The 23,362-nt window shown below is 41.0% G+C and overlaps 3 protein-coding genes across 12 annotated transcripts in view; 1 reads left to right on the top strand and 2 right to left on the bottom strand.

The window, feature by feature from the left end:
• The window catches only part of ANAPC10 (anaphase promoting complex subunit 10), a 142,147-nt gene extending 141,375 nt beyond the window's left edge, over window positions 1-772 (bottom strand). Inside the window, exon 1 of one of the 2 annotated variants that reach the window (XM_071431519.1) lies at window positions 543-772. The gene's annotated coding sequence lies outside the window, so the exon portion shown is untranslated. The other variant, XM_071431517.1, reaches the window with a different exon arrangement.
• ABCE1 (ATP binding cassette subfamily E member 1) lies at window positions 38-19,357 on the top strand. Of its 2 annotated transcripts, none has more exons than XM_071431514.1 (18): window positions 38-174; window positions 7,098-7,265; window positions 7,578-7,663; window positions 8,175-8,272; window positions 8,663-8,780; window positions 10,634-10,771; window positions 10,916-10,985; window positions 12,051-12,147; window positions 13,118-13,207; window positions 13,802-13,923; window positions 14,584-14,805; window positions 15,242-15,301; window positions 15,386-15,444; window positions 15,619-15,729; window positions 15,819-15,961; window positions 16,058-16,180; window positions 17,123-17,234; window positions 17,478-19,357. In XM_071431514.1, exons 2-18 carry the CDS (start codon window positions 7,163-7,165, stop codon window positions 17,523-17,525), a joined length of 1,800 nt encoding a protein of 599 aa, XP_071287615.1. In that variant the 5' UTR covers window positions 38-174; window positions 7,098-7,162; the 3' UTR covers window positions 17,526-19,357. The 2 variants fall into 2 exon arrangements, with proteins under 2 accessions (XP_071287615.1, XP_071287614.1); XM_071431513.1 differs by lacking the exon at window positions 38-174 and adding an exon at window positions 829-1,008.
• A 289-nt stretch (window positions 19,358-19,646) lies between these two features.
• OTUD4 (OTU deubiquitinase 4) overlaps window positions 19,647-23,362 on the bottom strand; it is a 28,678-nt gene continuing 24,962 nt past the window's right edge. For all 8 annotated transcript variants that reach the window (XM_071431500.1, XM_071431503.1, XM_071431504.1 and 5 more), the window contains one exon: window positions 19,647-22,279. In XM_071431500.1, the coding sequence (XP_071287601.1) occupies window positions 21,056-22,279 (1,224 nt within the window). In that variant the 3' untranslated portion in view covers window positions 19,647-21,055. The remainder of the gene's footprint in view (window positions 22,280-23,362) is intronic.

Raw genomic sequence — 23,362 nt, 5'->3', positions numbered from 1 at the left:
GGGGCGGGGCCAGCGGGAGCGCCGCGTCCCGGCTCCTCCGGTGTGGGAGCGAGCCTGGGACGTGCTCGGTATGGAACCCGAGCTCCCGAGGTGGCTTCTGGAGATGCTTCCCCACGGGAAGGAAAGCGCGTAGTCGCAGTGTTTCAGGTGCAGATGACGCGCTGCCCAGGGCAGGTAAAGGCCAGCAAGACCCGGGTGTCGTGGCACCCCTTCTCTAGGAGCAATCCGTGGGCACGATCACTGTTGGGGGTGGTGTCCTAAGTGAGGTGATGGGCCCTCAAAGAGAGTGACAATTCTGCCCGATGGGAATGAAAGCACGTAGCCCCAGTGTTCCAGGTTCCGAAGACACGCTGCCCAGAGCGGGTAAAGGCTAGCGGGACCATTCTATCTTGGTACCTTTAGCGTTGTATCAATCCCCGGGTGTATCCGATATTGGAGCTCGCTTCCTAATGCCGAAACCTCGGTCGTGAAAGGGAATGGAACACCTTTCCTTGAGAAGAGAAGCACCGGTCTAACTGTTGCTGCTGCCCGTCACCACCTACCCGGCAGAGGCAGAGGCCAGCGAGACCTTTCCGTCCCGGCAATGCGCCGTGCCGGCCCGGGAGCTCCCCTCAGAGCGCGGCCGCCGCTCGCAGGGCGGGCTCGGGGAGCTTGGGAGCCCCGACCTGCCCTGGGAGGCTGCGCTCCCTACGCACAGCCGTGCTCTAGGTCTCCGTGGTGAGGAGGGCAGTCCTTCCTTCCCCTACTGTCCCTGGCGAGGGCCGCCCTTCCTTCCCTTCTCTTCCTTCCCTCCCCTCCCCTCCCCTCCTCTCCGTGGCGCGCGCCAGGCCCCGCCCCCCGGGCCCGACGGCCATCTTGGCCGGGTGGCGGCGGCGGCGCGAGCACGTTGCGCGCGCGGGCCCGCGCGCGGGATCACCGGACGCCGTTTCCCGGCCGCGGCGCGAGGGCGCCGCGCGCGCTCCCACCCCTCCTGCCCCCGGCCCCGCCGCACCCCCCTCACAGCTCCCGGTAAGCAGCGCCGGGGGGGAATCCCCAGCTTCCCGCACGGGAATGGAGGCGGTGGGGAAGGGGCCCCGCTCCTCATGGTGTGCTGCCGGCCTGGGCTCGGCCTGGGCGGCGGCCTCGCCCGTAGCACCGTGGGAGAAGGGTCGGCTCGACCGCGCCCCGCCCGGGCCTCAGGGCCGGAGACTCCCGGGGATCGGGGCTCGCTGCCGGCGTGAGCACGGCCCGGGCCGGCACTGCCTGCACACGCGGCACGTCATCCCCGACGCCTCGGGTTTTGTGGCAGCCGGGGTCAGAGCGCCGGCCCTGCTGCTGTTCCCGGCCGCGGGTATGGCTCCCTGTGGATGCAGCGCGGGATCCTCGCCTGGCGGCGGTGGCCTGGCTCTGGGAAAGGGAACGCCGGCATTTTGCTCCTATGAAAACTGGGAACTTCCTGCTCGGGCTGGGGGGGAAGGCCGAATTTTGCCTTCTTTTGAGGGAAGCTGATATCCACGTGGGTACTTGTGGGGCGGTGAGGAGATCAAGCCTTCCTGCAGGTGCGATAAGATAACGGGGTAAGGCCGTTTTCTGCGAGGTATGTGTAAAAACAAAAGAATAAGTCGGCAGGGCTTTTCTTAAGGACCATGGTAGTGTTTCCTGTCTGGAATGCATTTAGATACTTCACCTGCAAGTTCCTGTGACAGTTTTCACGTCCTAATTTAAGTTTCCCTGCTGTGGTTCCTTCCATAAACTGCAGTCCTAAACCAGTGGTCATGAAATACTTTCATTAGTTTCATTAGATTGCTAATTTACGGGTTCGTTCTCACGCATTTTACTTCATGTTAAGGGGAAATGTTAAAGATTGAGTGATAATTAATACTGCTCAGCACAAGCTAAACACACCCACTCGTTCTGCAGCGTCAGTATACTTGACCATATGCTTTCATGTTAACATATTTTCTTATTCATGACGTGTCTTATGAGTAACATAATGATTTAATACAGTAGGGAAATCTGGGGCATGTCTGAACTTTTTTTACATTGCCTCAGTTTCTTAAATGTGAAAACCTTAAGCATAGACTAGTTCTTGTATCATTTACTGTTGTTTCTGCTTTGATACTTACAGATGTAGTGATCTCCCATATGCAGTTGAAAATCTCTTTTACTTTAAATTTCAATTTTCTTTGGGTATTCTAGTTCTTGGCTTTATTGTTCTTGTTATGGTGTGACTGTATGTAGTCCATTGGCAGTGGAGTTGAGAGGCAGTTCTCAATTGCTTGTTTTCAGTGGCAGCTGGAAATGCTGCTCACCTCACTTATTTCCACAGCACTTCTCTCTGAGGTCTCATGCACTGTAATTTTATGAAGTGTTCACTGGTTTTGTGCAAAGTAACTGAAGATGGCACAATTCTGAACCCAGGCCTTGCCTTCACATCTTTCAATGAATGGTCTCTGGTTCTGTTTCAGTCTTCATTTACTTTTAATGTTTAAATTTTTCTTTGTTTAAGCCTGAAAAATTCAGTGCAATTACAAATTCTTCTCCGTCATAATTTCCTTGACTTAGTAAATTATAATTTTGCTCTAATGCATGAGAAAGAAATAAATATTATTAATGCAAGCACATTGCACATGTTCTATAGATTGCACATTGCTGTTCCCTTCTGTGGCAGATAGCAAGGTCTGCACGTGGACAACTTTTTTTATTTTTGTAATCTGGTGTGTCAGGGTGTGCAGCAGCTGTAGCAGACAGCCCAAGAATGCTGACTTAGAAGGCTTGTGATAACATGTTTGGTGTCTTATTTTTAGACATGTTTCATTTTTGTATTAAATTACATAATTGAATGTAATGGGCAGCTTTTGGCTTTAATGAATGATACTGACAGGGCCTTTACAACATTTTCCTTTTTCTCTAGCCAGCAGTTTTTAGTCATTCTCTCCTTCCTTCACCTGTGTTGTCTGTCCATGCTGGGAATATTTTCTGCTGCCACACCATCATCATTCAATAACTCAAATAGCTCTTTACCCTAGTAGTTAGTTGCAAATTAGTGTTTTCATACTCTGTTTTTTATTCTGTTCTTGATATGGAAAGGAGAAGCACAGTCATGAAGTCAAATGCTTCTGAGTACCAGTTTCTCCTGCCCCTGAAGTGCTGACTGCACTGCTCGGTTACTGGTGTGCTGCACTGTAACATTGCTGATCTGTGTTCAGTCTCCTGAGAGTTCTACATCTGTTCCTTGCAGTCAGACCATCCTATTCCATATGTTCATTTCAATGCCACTCAGCTAACTGGATGTAGATATGTAACTTGAGTTCAGTCTGGTTTTGGACAGTTTGTTTATTTGTTCCTGAGTTCTAAGTAGATATTATTATTTTCTTTTGTGGACAGTTGTCATTGTAGATATCAGCACAGTCCTGGAAATATTACAGAAGTTCACTTTTTTTTTTTTTCTGAAAATGGTTAAGACCACTAGAGAGTTTTGGATAAACTGACACCTCTGTCACATAGATGGGAGCAGAGTGGGAGGAGTGTGTGATGTGTGTCTCCATCCTGCTTCATTACTTCTATTCCCCCCACCACGTACTCCAATAAATGCTTAGTGTACATACTTAATTCACTGACCCCTTCAAAACTGTTCACCACAGATTGGGCATTTTTGTGTAAGTTAGAATTAACTGTAAGTTAGAATGGAACTTACATGGGCATCTTCCCTAGTAAGTTAGAATTAGAAAAATACCCAAACTCAGGCTGTTTCATTGCTTACCAGCCACAGTCTGATTCAGCAGCGAGTGTAAACTTCAGTCTGATTATCCCACCAAGACTGTGGAAAGCTTGCTGAGGAGCTTGGCAAGAATTGCTTGTTTCAAGCCATGTTTGCCTTGGTGTCTGGGAGCAGCCCCATCCCACTCTCCTGCTGTGGAGCTGCAGGCTAAACCCCGGCTGGGGGGGGTGGCCGGGCTGAGCTTCGAGCAGGGACTGGGGGGCTGGGGAGGGAGGTTTGGTCCTGGGGCACCCCACAGGACTGGGTCACTGCTGCCTACAGCTCAGGTGGGAGATCCACAGTGCCCTGTCTGCTCAGGCCATGGAGAAAGGGCCACTTGGCACTTCCCTTGGGAAAACAGAGAGGGAATCATTCACCCCCAAATACTCTTTGTAAACTGCAGGATTTTAGTGAAAGGCACTGGGATGTCTTCCCAAAAAATGTATCTGTATTTGAAGTAATGACAACATCCAGTATCTGTCCCCAAGAAAATTACCCTGACTAAAGCACCTTTATAGCCTTCAAAAATAAGGCTTTCAGTTTGTTGTTTCCTGATGTATTAAAGTGGGAACTGCAGACTCATTATTCCAGGCCTGTTTGCCTGGTCTACAGATGCAATTTCAGTGTTCAGCCCTACTTTGTCAATCTGGTCTGACAACACAGAACTGTTGAATCACTTTTAATTTTTTTTTCTTATATTCAGTCATTTATTTGAAAACATCAGCTGTGTTAATAAGACTTTCTGGCTTAGGAAATTTAAAATAGTAAAGGAAAAAAAAGAAACGTAAGTAGAAACCTCCACAATATGGTTGGCAGTGTGAGTAATAGTTACATTCATTTATAGGTGATGATGAATATCTTTTGACATTAGTTTTAAAATACTTTGGAAACTGAATAAAGGAATAAGACTACCACTTTTTAAAGGAACCACTTAAAATGTTGGTACCTATGGCAGTAATGGATTTAAGGATGCAATAACATCAGCTTTTCTGACTTTTGCTGTTGGGTGTCCATCTTCCAGATATTGCAGTAGTAGCTGGAGGATTCCTTCCAACTGAAGTTTATAGAAGGGTAGAATTTAACAAGATGTGTGCCATACACCCATTTTATTCTTCTTCCTTCATGAGTCTGCAAGTCACAACCTTTCTTCCTCCAATAGCCATATGTAGTAAATATAGTCTGTGAACCACTGCAGGATGCTTTGGTTTGGAGAAGCAAAGATGAGCTGGGCATCCAAAAAAAAACCTTCCCTTAATTAGACATGTTGGAATCCTTTGGATGCAGCTGCACCTTTGCACTGTATGGAAACCTGAAGTATTTCCAGACTCCTTCCCAGTTATATCATTGTACTACTGATACTGCATTGAAATGATTTTGAGCGTGCATCATCTGTAGGGCTGCCATCCCTTTGTTTAGTGAGATGGAAATGTTTTGTACTTTATGGCATTTATTTTTACAACAACCACAAAAAAAAGTCATTTGCAATATCTTAAAATCTTCCAAGGGCCTCATAAGTCAGTCGTCTTTGTTCTGGAGCTGGAGGGAGTTGCCCTTAGGTGTGTCTTGTTCATAGGAATATAAAAGTCATTATTATTTTCATTATTATGAGTGAATATAGTAAAGGAAATAGAAATGTACTTTAAAACACATTCCACCTTTTTTTGTCTATCAAGACTTAAATTTAAGATTCTCTGCCCTCCCTCCATTTGCTGCAGCTGTACAAAGTCCCATTGCAATCCAGTACTTGTCAATGTACATTACAAAGAGCAAAGAGGGCCTTATAGATAGGAATACAAGTCATAATTTCAGTTCTTTGCATGCATTTGTTTGTGATTTCAGGAATATTTAATCATCTTGTACTCCACAGAATTATAGAGTTTTTTAGGTTGGAAAAGACCTCTAAGATTATTGAGTCCAACCATTAACCCAGCTCTGGCTCCTAGCCTGTGTCCCTGAGGGCCACATCTACATGTCTTTTAAATACCTCCAGGGATGGTGACTCCGCCACTTCCCTGAGCTGCCTGTTGCAATGCTTGTCCACCTTTCAGCGAAGACAGCTTTCCTGACATCCAGTCTAAACCTCCCCTGCTGAGATCTGAGGCTGTTTCCTCTTGTCCTGTGTCCTGTTGTTTTGAAGAAGAGCCCGAATCCCCTCCTTGCTATACCCTCCTTTCAGACAGGTGTAGAGAGTGAGAGGGGCTCTCTTGAGCCTCTCTTCCTGGACTAAACATCCACAGCTCCCCCAGCTGTTCCTCAGAGCCGTGCTCCAGACCCTTCCCCAGCTCCACTGCCCTTCCTGGGCTCGATCCAGCCCCTCAGTGACTTTCTTTAGTGAGGGGCCCAGAGCAGGACACAGCACTCCCCCCGAGTCCAGGGGGCCAATCCCTGCCCTGGTCCTGCTGGCCACACTGCTGCTGATCCAGGCCAGGATGCCACTGGCCTTCTTGGCCACCTGGGCACAGCTGGCTTGTGTTCAGTCACTGTCACCGGCCACCTCCAGGTCCTTTTCCACCAGGCAGTTTTCCTTACACTCTTCCCCAGCCTGTGGCACTGCCTGGGGTGGCTGTGACCCAAGGGCAGGACCCAGCACTTGGCCTTACTGATCCTCATGATCCCCATGGATCCAGCTTGGCTAGATCCCTTTGCAGAGCCTTTCTATGTTCTTTATAAAGAATTTTACTTACTTTTATTTAAATCTATTATAGGCATTGATACCATATTAGGAAATTAAGAAGGTAACTGTAGTTATTCAGATACTAATGAAACTCAAGATTAAAGAATCAAACATCATCATGAATGGCTTCTCACATTGCCTGGTTTACTTTTTATACTCAGTTAAAAATGTTCACTTTGAAAACTGGTTTACATTTTACACTGTTTTAATCCTTTAATACAGAATATTGGCATACAGTTGGTAAATGTATATACAATCATATCCTTAGAGTAATAGTTGTAGTCACAATTTGTCAATGTGAACAAGGGTGCTTTATAGTAGGTAACTTGTAAAACTAAAATTTGGAGCTGTATAGATCCTTATGTTCTTACTACAGTGTGCTTTTTTGGAAACAAATCCATTTTGAGTTAAATCACAATTTTATTTCTACACTGGAAAAATAGTAATGGGACAGAAAGATGTTGTTAGAAATTTGTGCAGTTATCTACACATCAGTATCCTTGTTACTTGTATCTCTAACTCTGCTGTTTGCCATGTTGCATAAAGGAGGAAAAGAAATAATTTTGCATTTTTCATCTCTCCACTCCACTAGCAATAACTTAGGTTAGATATGTCTGTTATCTGTGCTGTCAGTAACCTGGTCTCTTATGGGTTTTTTTTCTTTTGGTTTTTTTTTTCTTTAAGGTCTGGAAGACTCCCACTACTCCTTCTTATAATTGGTGTATGTGTTTAACCCTAAATTGTGCATTATGGCCGACAAATTAACAAGAATTGCTATAGTCAACCATGACAAATGTAAGCCAAAGAAATGTCGTCAGGAATGCAAGAAGAGTTGTCCTGTGGTTCGAATGGGTAAGAGATACAATGTAACAAAGTGTTGAAGCAATTGGATTTTAAACTTTTAAATCAGTTCTACTCTATAGAATGAGCTTTATATAACTGATAGATTTTTGTGTATCATTCAAGCTTTTTTTTTCATAAAGCTTTTAGAAATATCACTAAAAGTATGAACAATTCTTAGTAATAACAACACTTTTCAAGCCTTTGGATAATCTGAATCTTCAGTGAAGGTTCATCAGTTACAAGGTCCTCTGTGAAATTTAGTAGGCAGGATTTCTGATTCACCAGAAACTGGACTGATCTTATCTTAATTTTTTTCACCAGGAAAACTTTGCATAGAAGTCACATCACAGAACAAAATAGCATGGATTTCAGAAACACTTTGTATTGGTTGTGGTATTTGCATCAAGGTAAAAATAAAAATGCTTTATTTAAAGTGCTAAATTTTCCTTATTTTGTTATTACATTTAGCAATGCATACTGTAACTTCAAAAAGCAGTTTTCTTTCCTGGATCAATCAGACCAAGTTAACTTACTGTTTATAGAAAGTGAAGAACTGTGTCACTTGACTGAACTGGTTGGGTTGCAAGGTGTGGGTTTTGTTTGTGGCTTTGTTTTTGCTTGGCCTTGTTTGGGTTTTTTGTTTGTGTCTGTAGACACCTAGCAGCAGAAAGATGTTTTTTGTGAAAGGTGTAAAATATATGTGCTGTGCCTTATTTGTATTGTAGACTGACAGTCTAAACTGCAGACTACTAATTTGAAAAATGTGGCACAGAACTTCCTTGGCAGGTTGACCCATGTAAAGGAAATTTGGTAGAGGTCCATTTAAAAATATAAATGCACAGCTGGGTGCAGTACAAAACATAGGGTTTTGTTAATAAATTGTGTGCACTAATAATCTATAATTTATTTCAATTCCAGAAATGTCCTTTTGGAGCCTTGTCAATTGTTAACTTACCTAGCAACCTGGAGAAAGAAACAACACATAGATACTGTGCCAATGCCTTCAAACTTCACAGGTATTTTATTTTTCAAATATCAAAGAGACAAAAAAATGCAAGTTTTTGATAGTGTAAACATAGTGCACGTCAAAGTGTTCTTGGTTCTTACCCCAGTAGCTTCCTTTTAGAATGTTAGTTAAATTGTTCTTATTAAAAAGTATTATAATTAAATAAATTAGTGTTAGGGATTATTTTACAGAGCCCCTATTTAAAAACAGACTGCCCTTAAGTATTTCTTATGCTCTTCTATTTTTAAGGAACTTGATATGATTTGGGTTAGATATGTGCAAATTAACAAAGGCTGTAATAATCAGAAGGTCTGAAAATGGGTTGCAGCATTTACTTGCCCACTAAGTGTTGGTGTGTGGTGGCATAAATGTAACACAAACTTATCAATGTTTTGTACAGGTTGCCTATCCCTCGTCCAGGTGAAGTACTGGGATTGGTTGGAACCAATGGTATTGGAAAATCAACTGCCTTGAAAATTTTAGCAGGAAAACAGAAGCCAAATCTTGGAAAATATGATGTATGTATCAGCAATAAAAAAGAGTTAGCATTTTAGGTAGCTGTTTATTTTTTTGGACTGAACATTTGTATCTGTGAATGGGATAGATTTGTGGGGTTGTTGGCACTTTGATATTGACAGCCAGTGACCTACTCCACACAGCACCAGTAGTAGAAGCTTATTGCTAACAATTTGCCTTCTTGCAAATTGTGTATATCTCTCAAGAAAGATAAGGGCACTAATTGTAATTGTAATTCACAAAAGATAAAAATCAGAGGTAGGTTTCTTGAAGTCATACTTATGGGCTTGGAATTTTTTTAATACCAGTCTTTAAAAAACATCACGTGTTTTTCCCTGCATAATTTACCTGTTCCCATCAGAAATTTCCATAGCCCAAGTACTGGAGCTTCTTCTAAGTTTCCTTTGTTTTTATCTGAACAGGTCAAGTGTCTATGAGCACTTACTGTGTATCCTTGGGATCTCTTAGGCATTTTTATCTTTGATTCTTCTTTGATTCTTTTGAGGAAGATTTCTCATAGAGTATGTTATTATTGTAAGTTGTGGTTGAAGGTATTTCCCCTGTACACTTGAATACTGAGCTCTGAAAAATCCTTAGTTTCTTCATGTTGCTAGTTACTTAGAAATAAGACTTTTTGAGAATGAGACTTAAAACTTGTAATCTGCTGGTATTCATAGGAGTTCATAATCCATTTTCCTATGTGTTTGCTCCAAGTCAAACTGCAGCCAGTGAGCAAAATATTTTACAAGGGCTTCTTTACCTAGCACTACTCCAAAGAATGAATACATTAGAGAAAGGGCATAAATAATGACTATTAGGACTCCTTTTATCAGTATTTCAGATGTTACAGATTGCATGGGGATAATTGAATTCTGATGAACACTTTTGTCCTTCAGGAAGCGCTTGTAAGAACAAGTGTGTTGATACTTTCTTCAGCAGTTTCTTTACCTGAAAGAGTAATGTTTTAATGAACTGCTCAGTCATGGCTGCTACCTAAAGCTGCAAAGAAATAGTCATTTCCCAGCTACATTTTACATTCTCTTTCAAGTTTGGTTTATATTATTTTGTGGACTTCTTGTTTCAGGTGGTAGTAATGCAGAAATAGCAAAACTTTTGACTTTCTGAATGTGTACTTAATTGAATTACCATGCTTCCAAAATCAGACTTTGCTGTGAAGGAGCCATATCAGTATGACCACAGAAACACGTGGTATGAATTGAATCTTCCATGTTGCTTCTGCTCTAAAACTGATGAAGCATTTCTTCTGTGTATTTGCTTGGTTTGGAAATATGACTGTGTCAGTCTGATCCATACTGTTTATCATCAAAGTAATTAACTCAGCACCCCTCAGAGTAGTACAGTGTGCAAGGGGGAACTTTTTCCTGGGTGATTGCTCTGAACAGTTCCTTTATTTTCAATTTGTCATTTTTCCTTTCTTTTTTTTTTCCTTCTGTTTCCTTGAAAATGTTTGCTAGAAGCAGAGAAAATTACCAGATTTGTTGCATCTTCTGTGCTAGTTCGTGCTTTTATCGTTCCAGTCCTTTTCCTTTGGATTAGCTGTATCAGATAGCTAATAAGTGTGGTTACATTAATCCATGCTGTCATTTTCCCCATGAAGTTGTTTCAGTTCAGTAGCTTCTTAGCTGTGCAAATTTTAATTTTTTTTTTGAAGATTAGTGAAACCTGGAAAAAGAAGGTCTCTCTAAACTTTGTTTTTAGAATGCTTTTGCAGATTTTTTTGGTTTGTTCTCTTACAAGCATATTCTATTTGCCTTATTGATTGGAATTTGAAATTAGGGCTCCTCACTATGTTTTTAAATGGTATAAGTAAACCCAGGCTTTAATTTTGTCACAGGATCCACCTGACTGGCAAGAAATTTTGACTTACTTCCGAGGATCTGAATTGCAGAACTATTTTACCAAGATCCTGGAAGATGACCTTAAAGCTATCATTAAACCTCAGTACGTGGACCAGATCCCTAAAGCTGCAAAGGTGAGACATTTCATGAGTTAATAGAAAGCTGGGAGCTGCTTCTGTAGTAGTTCTTATGTGTTTAAAGGTTTTATTTAGCAGCATAACTCAGAACTGTTTGAAATTTTTAATGTTGGTTGGGGTTTTTTATTATTTATCACACAGGGAACAGTGGGATCAATTCTGGATAGGAAGGATGAAACCAAGACACAAACTGTTGTGTGTCAGCAGCTTGGTAAGTAATTTTGTACAGTCAAATTTTAAAGCATTTGAGAAGTTCATATTTACTGAAACAATCAAGTTACCACAATATGATAGAGCATGTAAATTATGCCAACTCAAAGAGAGAAAAAGTGCTTTAGTGTAAATCCCAGGGCATGCTGTCATATAAATAACACAAATAATACTTTCTGGTGGCAAACTAGTTGATACATTCTAGTTAACAGAATTTAATGCAGTTTCTGTTTCATAGTAGAAAGTGCTTATTTTTAAATCCGGAAAAATCCCACTTAACATCTGCTGCTCTTGCTTGCTCACAAATATGGCAAAATCTGAGCATCCTCCCTTCTACACTGCATGTAAAAAATGTTATCTTAATATTCCACACTCCCCCCAAAGCTTGTATGTATCTAATTTTAGTGGGAGTAACACTGACTTCTGAGATTAATACAATTAATAAGAACATCTGCATAGTCCAGCCCTAGTAATGTTTTGTAGGTGTTTTGTATTTAGTTGTTACTAAATTTAGTTGTTGCTAAATTCACTATGGGATTGTGTTTGGTAGAACTGGGTAGTGAAGGTGAGGCTGCCATTGTGCCACCAAGAATGTGGTCTTTGAGTCCCACTTAATTTATTAATGACACAACCTATTCTTGAAATGTGTTCATTAAGCTGCTGAGAAAATACCTGCTTCACCCATCTCCTGTAAGGTTTGAGGGACTTGATTTTCCTGAAAATCAGAACTCTTCAGGCAAGCCTGACAAGAAGCACTTTCAGAACTGGTATAGTTTCTTTTTAGGGCCAGAATCTTCACCAGTGTGGTGGAAAAAGAATAGAAATATAATTCTTCTGCACAACAGGAAGCAGCCATGCAGCTAATGCTGCAGAGAAGCCAGAGCTTGCTATGACTTAGTATTAGCAGTATGATACTGATGCTGTATAAAGTGAAAGCTTATTGTCCTTCTGTTCTCTTTCCCTCTCTGTAGGATGTTTGCTATGTTATTACATGTTTCTGTAGGTAATAAAAACATGGATTGTTCTGTTGGTTATCACATACCTAAAATTAATCACTTATTTGCAGACTTAACACATCTGAAAGAAAGAAATGTTGAGGACCTTTCAGGAGGAGAACTTCAGAGATTTGCTTGTGCAGTTGTTTGCATTCAGAAGGCTGATATGTATGTTAAATTTACTTCTGTTACACATTGCTTCTAATAATCTGTCTCAGAATATGGTCCTCAAATTTACACTTATTCTTAACAATAATCTTTTGTATGAAATATTGAAGAATATTTAAAAATTATTAAATAATGTTTTAAATTATTTTTAAAAATTTTGCCAGCTCATCAGCTGAAAGCCATTTTTACTTCATGTTTAATCTCTGGATTCTGTATACTTTCATTTATTGAGTGGAAATAGCTGATTTCAGAAGGCAGTGTTAGATTTCAGCATCCCAACCTCATAACCTCTCCCTAATCCAATCTAAATATATCCTGTTGGACAGCACACCTCCCTTAGCTTCTCTGAATGAGAAAGGTACAGCTGCTTCCCCACCTCTTAGAACTTTAGTCCCTCCTCTCCTGTCTTTGCAAGCAGGAAATTACTGTCTAATCTTTGTTATTTCCTGACTCCTTGGGACCAACAAAGCAAGACCAGAAGAGTTACAGGGTTTTGGATTTCTTTTTCATGAATTTTTGGTTGGTTGGTTTTGTTCGCTTGGGCTGCTGTTTTTTGTTTGGTTGGTGGGAATTTCAAGTGGATTTCCTTGTTCAGTTTGCTCTTTTTGGAAAATGTCCTTTTTCCAGTCTTCTGAAGTATTTTTGCACTTTTTAGTTCATTTAGTTAAATTTAAGGTAATTTAAATTTAAGTTAGTGCATGGGAATCCTAACTACTGATTCTTGTAACTTTTGATAACTTTGATAACTTTGTCAGAACTTTTGGCAAAGTAATACTTAACTCACTTTCACGTGGCAGTCTACAGAGAATAAAGGCAGGTGTGCATAATTCTCATTTTTTGTCTCCCTTTCTCAGTATAAATAATGATTCTTTTTTATTTCCATTTACCTAATGGTTGTAATGTTAATATTATGTTTGAATAAATAGAAAGCTTGCATTCACTAAGACTTCACTCTTCCTTTTGGGATTAGCTTCATGTTTGATGAACCCTCCAGCTACTTGGACGTCAAGCAGCGCTTGAAGGCTGCCATTACCATCCGGTCCCTCATAAACCCTGACAGGTAAATACAAGCTTCAGCTGTTTCACCAGACTGTAATAATGCATGACTGCTTACAGAGGGAAGAAGCATCCAGTCCATCCCCTCAGAAGTGCTCACTCCTAAGTATGGCACACTAACAGATGTTTCAGATATTCCATGTCTGTAATATTCTATTCTTCTGCATTTTGGAAACTTATTTCCTGTAGTTTCTGGTCCCATTTCAAAATTCTGTAATAAGGATAGGAAAACATTGGTGGTTACTTTTCACCTGAATATTGCTGTTTCATCCCTTTCTCACAAAGATTTTTTTCTTAAAATGTGCTAAATATTTTTCACTCAAATCAATCAACATCCTTCCACTTAATGTACATAAAGAATCTGCCAGTTCATGCTGAAGATGGACTTTAAATTTATCATTCACGAGTTTTTTGACAGTTTAAAAAATGCTGGTGAGGGATATGAACTCTGTCCTTCTTTAGTATAAAGTGAAGAAATCATATTAACTAAAAATCATGTTGATAGCTCTTGTTTATGCAAGACTAGATTAAGAAAAAAAGAAAGAAAAAATATTTTGCATTGAGATTAAAAAAGCATCTCTCTGGCTTTGTTTTTCAGGTACATTATTGTTGTAGAGCATGATCTAAGTGTATTAGATTATCTCTCTGACTTTATCTGCTGCCTGTATGGAGTGCCAAGTGCTTATGGTGTTGTTACCATGCCTTTCAGCGTAAGAGAAGGTAATTCTTGCCATATTGCTCTTTTTAAACTTTCCCAAAGAAAAGACAGCAAAATGCCAGTTGTCTGCTATATAAACATGTCCTCATCCCGTCACAGTTCAGCAATGAAAAAACTGTTTGATTTTTTGCAGAATTTCTGTGTTAAATGATACTTAATTTGTAACTCAACCCAAAAGCCTTCATTTTCACTTGCTGTGGACATAATTTTGATACTTGCAGGTGTTTTGTAAACAGTGGAGTTACACAAAAGACCCTGTAAGTAGTAAAGGGCAGGAGAGAAGTTGAACACTACATACCTCTGTGCTGTGCAACCACACAGTAGTGTTCAACTGAATTGACCCCACTTGTAGTACTGAGACTCAGTAAAAACTAGCTTTGGGAGGGTGGGCCCAACAGCAGGAGTTCCTTTAAACCCCACACACATCACTAACAGTGGCTTTTCAGAAAGAGCTGCTCCAGCCATTCTGTAGTTTAGTAAGGCTCTTCTTCATTCAGTTTGCAATGTGCACACCTTAAAAGAGGAGGTCTTGTTGCTTCTTTTAAAGCATTAAAAATCCAGCATTCTCATTATCAGAATGGAATTTGCAGCCAGGAATTGAAATTCGTCTTGTTTTACTTTGTTGCAGACCTTTCTAATGATCTTTTTTCCTCCCATCATAGGCATAAATATTTTCCTAGATGGCTATGTTCCAACAGAAAATCTAAGGTTTCGAGATGCATCTCTGGTATTTAAGGTAGCTGAGACAGCTAATGAAGAAGAGGTTAAAAAGATGTGTATGTACAAATATCCAGGAATGAAGAAAAAGATGGGAGAGTTTGAACTATCCATAGTAGCTGGAGAATTCACCGATTCTGAAATTATGGTGATGTTAGGGGAAAATGGTAAGTGCGATTTTTGTTGGAAACTACTTCTCCAGCCCTGAATATGCTCCTAAAGCCCTTCTTCACTTTGGGAGCCAGGCTTCACAATTACTGGGTTTGAGTCAGGTTGAGCTGCTTGTTGCCTGGTGAAGATATCACAGCATGAGCCCCCTGAGTAGGAAGAATGTAAAGTTACTGAGTGTTAACAGTGCCACCGTGTTGTGTTTGTTACCTACCCTGTTTTAAAAACTTAGGTGGCAGTTTTAAGCTGTCTCTTCCATTTGGAAAAGCAAGTAGTAGCAAGTGCTGGAAGATAATGTAGGAATTCTCAAAGCAGTATAATTTTAAAACATATTCTATATTAAATAGTCTTAGTTGTTGTTGTATCAGTGACTTGTTAGAGGTCTAAATTACTAAAAAGTGATTAATGTGTAACTTGTATTTTATTTTATTTCAGGAACTGGCAAAACAACATTTATCCGAATGCTTGCAGGAAGACTTACACCTGATGAAGGAGGTAATGTGTTACACCCAAGATAAAACCTATTTTAAGGATACTGGAAATTCTCTTGTTTACATCATTAATTTTGTCTTTTTATAGGTGAGGTCCCAGTCCTAAATGTCAGCTACAAACCACAGAAAATCAGCCCTAAATCTACGGTACATTTCAGCCTTATTTATTAAGTATCATGTTTGCTACAAAACACAAGTATAGAAATTATTTTATGCCTATTTTGTAGCTGTATCTATTTAGATAGATTTTTTTTATTATTCTGTTCCTGCTTGTTTTCTTGTGGTGCATAAAACTGAATGGCAACGCTTTCCTTTTGCTAGGGAAGTGTCCGTCAGCTGCTGCACGAGAAGATCAGAGATGCCTATACACACCCTCAGTTTGTAACTGACGTGATGAAACCTCTTCAGATAGAAAACATCATTGACCAGGAGGTATTAATTGCTTAAATCAACATCCTCATTGTCTTAACCCTCAGCCTGTACGTGAACTAAGCCTGGCCTTGTTTCCCCCGCCCCACCAGGTTCAGACGCTGTCTGGTGGTGAGCTGCAGCGTGTAGCGTTAGCGCTTTGTCTGGGTAAACCTGCAGATGTGTATCTGATTGATGAGCCCTCAGCTTACCTGGACTCTGAACAGCGTCTGATGGCTGCCAGAGTCATTAAACGGTGAGTGCACGTGCTGGGCAAGGAGCCAAAATTTGCAGTAGTATTACAATGAGTTCACATTACTCTCTCTTCTTTTCTTCTTTCCCCTCATTTCAGTTTCATTCTCCATGCTAAAAAAACAGCTTTTGTGGTAGAACATGATTTTATCATGGCTACATATCTTGCTGATCGTGTGATTGTTTTTGATGGCATTCCTTCCAAGAACACACTGGCAAACAGGTAAGAGATTCATTGGGATTGCTAAGCAAGATTGTCATCTCTGCCTGTGGAAATTAAAGCTGCATCCAGGACTGTCCTGAGGGTTCTGACTTTTGTTTTGAATCATGGAACAGCAAATGGGATTGATCCTTACCTACAGGCTACCTAAACCACAGTTGGGGCAGGGTTGAGGAACATAACCAAACCCTCAAAAACTAGACCAGCCTTAAGCAATTGCATGATGGCTAAATAACAATAATCAAGGAATGAAAAAAGTACCAACTATAAACTACCCTTCTGAGAATAACTTCCAGCTGCAGTAGACGAAAGCAGTGTACTAGTGGTACTTGTATGCAGATGTAGTGAAGGACAAGTCTTAATGCCAGCATCAGTGTGCATTGCTTTACTCTTTCAGAGCTGTCCCTTTTGATGTCTACTTCTGTTCCTGTTAGTAATTTCATGTAGATTACAGAGACTTTATGATGAGCAGCCTTATCAGAAAACAGGCTTTTAGAACACTGAGTACTTGGCACAAGCTAGATGAAATAATAAACACACTGTCTGCCATGGCAATCCCCTGCTACCCTGGCTGGGGTAGCCAGGTGGTATTCCTTCCAAGAACACACATGTTGGAATTCAAAAATCACACTCATTCGTGGATATTGAGAAAGTTATGTTTTGGGTTGGGTTTTTGTTTTCTTGAATGTAAGCACACACATGTAGATACAAAATAAAAAGAAAGAAAAGGTCACAGCTGGAAGCCACAATGAGACACTACTCTCATCTTTCAGCAGCATCTGAGGTAGGGTTTGACTAAAAATGTAGCATGTCATGGTATGTCAAATACAGCTTACATTTGCATTTCCAGACCTGAGTGAGCTCAGGATGGAGATCAAAGTTGCCTGTAATCATATGATATAAAACTTCTGAAAATATAACTAAAATATTCTTCTGTCTCAACAGTCCACAGACTCTCTTGGCTGGAATGAATAAGTTTTTATCTCAGCTTGAAATCACTTTTAGAAGAGACCCCAACAATTACAGACCAAGAATAAATAAACTCAATTCCATCAAGGTAAGAGAGGACCACCTTTGCAGTACAGGAGCTATGACTGTTTGATAGGAAGCCAGATTTTAAAATATGGAACAAAATGAAGATTGACAGGGTAGTTCTACTGTGCTGGAAAAACAGCATCTGAAACTAGTGAGAGTAATAAGGGAAGCAGAAAGGAGTTTAGATAAGTGTCTTTTATTTCAGTTATGTTCAAGTCTGCCAAAGACTGCTTCAAGTAATGGTGACCTTTTTTCTCTTCCCAAGGATGTGGAACAGAAGAAGAGTGGAAACTACTTCTTCCTGGATGACTAAATATTGAATCCCAGCATCTTTTTAACTGGCATCTAGACATGCATATTGGAATCTAAACAGCTGTGATGAGATGGCTCAGATCAGGTTTTAGAACAATTAATCTTTTGGAGCTTAAAATCTCTTGCTGCATTTAACATCTGAGATAGTAGCAGTAAACATCCTAGTCTGAGTAAAACTGCCACTTTCTATATTTTGGTGACTCAGCCCTATTTTCAGTGTAATAATTTCAAAATAGACCACCTTGAAATTGTGCAAATGGGTCTCCTGATTTTTCAAAATTTAAGGGAGGTTGTCAATTCAATATATCCTACTCATGTACCAAGTACTGACTGAACTTCCTCATTTTAAAATAAATCTTTGAAGCTGTTTTCTGTATAAGAGGGAAGTTTACTAAGAATGTCATGCTACAAGACCGACTCCTCTTTTAAAAAGGTTGAATCTCTCTGGCTGAGGGTTTAAAAAATAAAATACCCACGTAACTTGTGACACTGCAGAATTTCTTCAATTACTAATTCAGAAGTGTGTATAATTATATAATGTCACACACCCTTTTCTCACACTACACCTTTTTTAATCATCTGTCCCTGTGCATGTTCTCAGCTCTAGGGATATGAAAATAATCAGTGAAATAATCCTAAAGAATATAAACATTCTTTCCATCTATCCAACTCACTCTTCCATTAAGTTTTCATAAGGCTAAGATGCAGGAATCACTTTTCCCTAAAGTAAAAAGCTTTGATCCTTACTATAACAAAAAAGAAAAAAAATTGAATAAACATTGTTAAAAAACTTCCCTATGCAATAAGGTCCTTTGGGAACTAGAAGGAAAATTTAAATATTCCTGCTTACTTAAGCAGACATGCAAAAAACAACTTTCAGCTATGTGTCATAAAGGATGGAATGGTATTTTCTATTAAACAGTTCTCTGCCTTCAGTGGCATGTGAAAAACATGATGAGAAAACCTGGCTTTGTTCCTTGTTTACATTTTTGCCTCAGAAGCTACAGAAAGGAGTGGAGGTAATTTGTGGGTTTTTGCCATTCTGTGTGTTAGCAACATGGTTATTTCATAACCTTGGCGGTACTGAGCATTATATCCACACTGCCTCTCTCTGTCTGTAACAGCAGTGCACCTGTACTACAGCAGCAGAGGGACTCTGAAGAAGTGCAGGTACTGAGTACAGCCCTACACAACCATGCTGGTCAGACAAAACTGCCAAAGGCTGTCTAAACCTGTTCTCCTCTGCACAGCTTAACTCCCTTTGGACTGGAGTTGTGCAATCTTCTCTGAATCAGTTGTGATAAGGATAAGGTAAAGATGTGGTTCAGCTGTGTGTCATGCAGCTGAATATTACATATATTAACAGGAGGATCCTGCAATTAAAACATCCTGCCACAGGCCAGAGGTTGGGCCAATCAGTCTACTACTACTCCTTCAGCAAGAGAGGAAACCAGACTTACTTGATCAGCATTGGAGAAAATACACCTACACCTTCCAGTCCTTCACTGTCCTAGAGTAGCAAGGCAGTGTAGGCCCAGGTGAAAGAAGTTGTTTTTTAAATGCAACTTCTAAAAGCACATCCCTCCCAGTTACTGCCATTCCTCTCTTCCCCAGTGTTTCCCAACAGCTTTCTGTAAGGAAGCGTTACTGGCTTCATTCTTGCAACAAAGCTTGTGCTGAACTACCTGCTCTAGGACAGAATGAGTAGTTCAGTGACTGCTGCACAAATTTGGGGTAGAGCTAGAGTTTCAAATTCATCAGTAAACTCAATATACAGCCTTCTTTATGATTTTGAAAGGAGTTGAAATAAACAGAATCTCAATGGTAACAACAGTTAAATGCTTCAGTGCTTGCTTCGTTCTCCACCTGAAAAAGTGAAGATTGCCTCTTTTGAAATCCTGAATGAAAAAGTATTTAGATTAAAAAAAGAAAAACCAAAAAGCCTCCAGCATGACTCCTACAAACAAAAACTCCAAAATCAGTTTATGGCTTCTTTTTGTTTGCTGCCTGCCATATGCTGGTCATCATTCTACTGCCTACTACAACTGGCCCTGTAAGAACAACATTTCATTTAATGCGATTGCAACAGGTTTAAATACATACATATAATTTAGAAAGCAAGTGAAAAGACAAAACATTTATTTTAATTAGGGTTTTATACATAGCATGCATCTGAAAACAAACTCTTTATCATGTAACTATCACTCTGGTATCTGCACCAAGGGTGTACAATCTCAGACACAATGAATGGGTACCGTCACCTACACTACTGTATACAGAGATATAAAAATATACACAACAGTTCAATTTTACAGAGCAACAGAGCTGAGTGAATACTGTGCACACTGCACTCTCCGAGCCTGGACAGCTGAACATCCAGACTGCAAAGGCAACAGGAACACTGCGGAGATCGTAACTGGGCTCAGAAGAAACAGCATCAGAACTCTGACACAGTGTAAAAATATAAGGCAGAAGCCACTTTCTTCTGAATTGTAGGGAAGAGCAGAGCACACTGAGACTCTCCATTCTTGCTTTTAAAAGTAGTTCCAGCAAGGAGTTGTACATGCAAAACATCAACAGTGCAACAACAAAAGAATACTGAACAGTAGCTCAATCGTACAAACTTAAAAAAATGTAACATGTACTTTTATGCATCTCCTCACAAAATATCTAGGATTTGTCAGTGCATTAGTGTTAAAGTGGCATTAAAAAAACTTCTGCTATTATAACAGATGCAGAATTATTTTGGAAATGCATAGCATCTACATTTTTATTGTCTTTGTAATTATTCAGTTGGCATAGGCACCATTCTAGTCACACCAGCATTAAGAATTCATGGTGGAAACAGCCATTCTTATCAGTTCATACACAGGTATTCTTGACTGCTTGTCTTGATTTTGATTTCAACAAATAAATGCTTTTTAAAATTCAAAAATATACCCTATGATTATGAAAAGAACTATGTACAACATACCTAAGACACAGGGTTAGCTGGCTGCCATACGTGTAACACACAAGAGAAACATTCAAGTTTGACAGATACTTTTTTCTTTTTGAGATGAAAGGCCTTTGGGTTGGAAGCATATCAGAGACAACAGTGCAGTAGGCTGAGAATTCCTTTAGCTCAGTTCAGAACTAAGGCATTTTATGATAAAATATACATTTATATTTGGTGCAATGTTACTGTCAATTTTAGAATCTAGATCACATCAAATGCTGTCATTTGTCACTCTAGTAAACGCACATACCCATCTTCTATCACAAACAGAAACCTTTGTGGGGAAAAAAATTATCAAACGCTAAACCTATTTTTTTTTCCTAATTTGACATTGAAGAAAAACTGCTAAGCCAAACAAATTCTAGAATCCCCCCCCCGAGAACCCTATGGTAGGACTTGACATCCTCCTAGTCTTTACTTGCCAAAAATTAGCCCAAAATTAAACATCATTGAACTTCACTAAAAAGAAATTAAGATTTTAAACTGCTACTTCAAATTACTTTTTGCTTAAATTTTCCAATTATCCACTCATTTTATGCTTGCTGCCCCCTCTGATTATCTCCCAGTGCTGCCCTTCTCCTGTCGTTCCTATATGGCTGCCCTCTAAAGTTTCTCTGATACTGGTAGCCGTCATCTCTGCTTCTGCTGGGTGGTCCTTTCCAGGCCTCCTCATTTCTTTGGAACTGGTATCCTCCCCTGCTGGAATAACCCCTGTCAGGTCTGGGCCTTCTGCCTCCTCCGTAAGTCTGGTTATAGAACTGCTTGGACCTGCCACTCCTCAGCATGTCGGAAACCTCCGTGTCATCTTCAGAGCTCTCCTCCCTCGTTCTCTGGGCCCTGCTTTCCGGCTGCACGTTCCCAGCGCCCTTGGACTCTCTCCCTTTAGCAGGCCTCTCCTTCCTGCCAGGAGTGCCAGGTTTCAGTTCATTTTTGGGAGGTTCTGCCAGCAGTGCCTGTGTGCTGGGCCCTGCCGTCGGCCTCTCTGGGCCCTGTGTCTGTGGAGGGCGATGCTGCTGCCCGGCTGCTTTCTGCTTAGGAGCAGCAGGACAGGTTTGCTCCAGCTGAGGTGCCCTGGCTGAAGTGTCTTTTGGGGTCCCTGCAGCAGCCACTGGGAATGGGACGGTATTGGAGCCGCTGCCACTGTTGGTCTTCTGGAGCTGCTCTGCACAGTTCACTCCAGGAACTGGAGGGCTGCATTCTTTGCCCACGTACATGCTGGCAGAGGTGCCAGCTGCTGCCTCTTTGTCCTCAGGAGACAAGACAAGGTTAGGTCTTGCTACTGAATTCTCAATGAAACCCTGAACTGGGTACCCATACCAGAAGTGAGGAAAGAAAGGAGGCGCTATTGGAACAGCTCCTAGGAAGTGATTGTGTCCAAAGGGAGGCTGCGGGAACATATTTTTCCCTCTCAGGGACTCCTCATAGTTGGCATGAAGAGCCTGTGCTGTATTCTCCGGTTCAACACAGACCTGTCCTTGACTTTCCGTCACCTGAGCTGAAGGTATGATCAGAGGCAGTGATGGAGATCTGTCAACCTGTGGAATCTGACCATTGGACCTGGCCTCGGTCTGGACAGCAAAGTGCCTGTTTGGTCGTGCAGTTTCGTTTTCGTTCTGAGCAGGAGCAGCCTCCTGGAACCATGGGTTGTGCGGATACACAGGAAGGGACACGTTTGGGTACATTCTACAAGCAGCTAAATAGGCCTGGTGCAGGGGGTACAGGTAAGAATGGGGTGCCCACATGGGACAACTGTATGCCTGCAAGACAGCAGGGAAAAAAAGAGTTAAATCAGTTATTTGGTCTTTTGAATGTTCAGAGAGACATAAAAGCACATCAGTCATTTACCATTTCAAAACAATCGAGGAGATAAAAGTGAATTTTCTTTACAGTGACTGCCCTCCATTCTAAATCATACGACTCTAGGATGGTGTTCTTATTTTTTGTTTTCCTTCCAAATGCAGTTGAAATGGGCAACAGTTATGACCAGTAAGAAAACTTAGTATAGATTTCTGTATGGTTAAAGACATAAAGCTTGACTTAGTAAGTCATACTCTAGCTATGTTTTTGAAGAGAAACATTTCAAACTCATTTTCCAGAATCACACTTACTAATTGGCAATTTCTTCTACTAGACCTCACTTTGCAAAGGCCACTACACTGAAGTTGTCCACCTCAGGTGGTGACCCTTTCCCTTTTCTCCACCTCCATGTTAATGAACTGGACTCTGTAGAGACAGTTCCTGGAGCAAACCACCCTGGAAAGCCTACGCAGAGCTCCTCTGCAGGAGCCCCTTCCCTCTCGATGTGCAGGGGAAGGGTGCGGGCAGGGCAGGGGCTGGAGCAGAGCAGCAGACAATGCAGAGGGCATTTCCCGGGCCTGCTGTGCCTTGTGACACCAGCAGGGCAGCACAGCCACTAGAACCTGGGCTGGGACCAGCAGATGGTGCTGAAGCACCAAAAGACAGGTGAGAACCTAAATTATCCACAGCAGCAGTAAGGAGAGTCCCAAGCATGTCAGCTTAGGAAACTCAGGCTGTTTGAATGCAATGGAGTGACAACTTGCTAATTAATGACTTAGGGATTTCCTGTTAACCACAGAGACTCCTATTAGGCAGAGGTATCAAACTGACATTGGAAACTTCCAATGTCCCTTTCTGTGCCCAGACACAAAACAATATTGTTGCTATGGCCAAAGTCCCATGAAATAAGCCCAAGAGCTCTCAGCACCTTGCCCCAAGTAGTTTGCCTGACAGAAGGAGTAAGAAGGTAAAAAAGGAACATTATTTTGTGCAGAAGGGAGAAAGAAAGCAAACAACTTTGCCTTGCCAAGCAATGGAAAATG

The sequence above is a fragment of the Agelaius tricolor genome, unplaced genomic scaffold, assembly GCF_023055355.1.
Source record: "Agelaius tricolor isolate 1412-34295 unplaced genomic scaffold, bAgeTri1.0.p SCAF_8, whole genome shotgun sequence".
Lineage (NCBI taxonomy): Eukaryota > Metazoa > Chordata > Aves > Passeriformes > Icteridae > Agelaius > Agelaius tricolor.
The sequence above is the reverse complement of the archived record's forward strand: the minus strand, read 5'-3'. Positions and strand labels throughout refer to the sequence as shown.

What these genes read in the sequence shown, in the direction of transcription:
- ABCE1 (XM_071431514.1), top strand. Translation starts at nt 7,163, where the DNA reads ATGGCCGACAAATTAACAAGAATTGCTATAGTCAACCATGACAAATGT. An exon ending in TGCATTCAGAAGGCTGATAT is followed by an intron (nt 12,148 to 13,117) that starts GTATGTTAAATT and finishes TTTTGGGATTAG; the next exon opens with CTTCATGTTTGATGAACCCT. An exon ending in GCCTTTCAGCGTAAGAGAAG is followed by an intron (nt 13,924 to 14,583) that starts GTAATTCTTGCC and finishes CTCCCATCATAG; the next exon opens with GCATAAATATTTTCCTAGAT.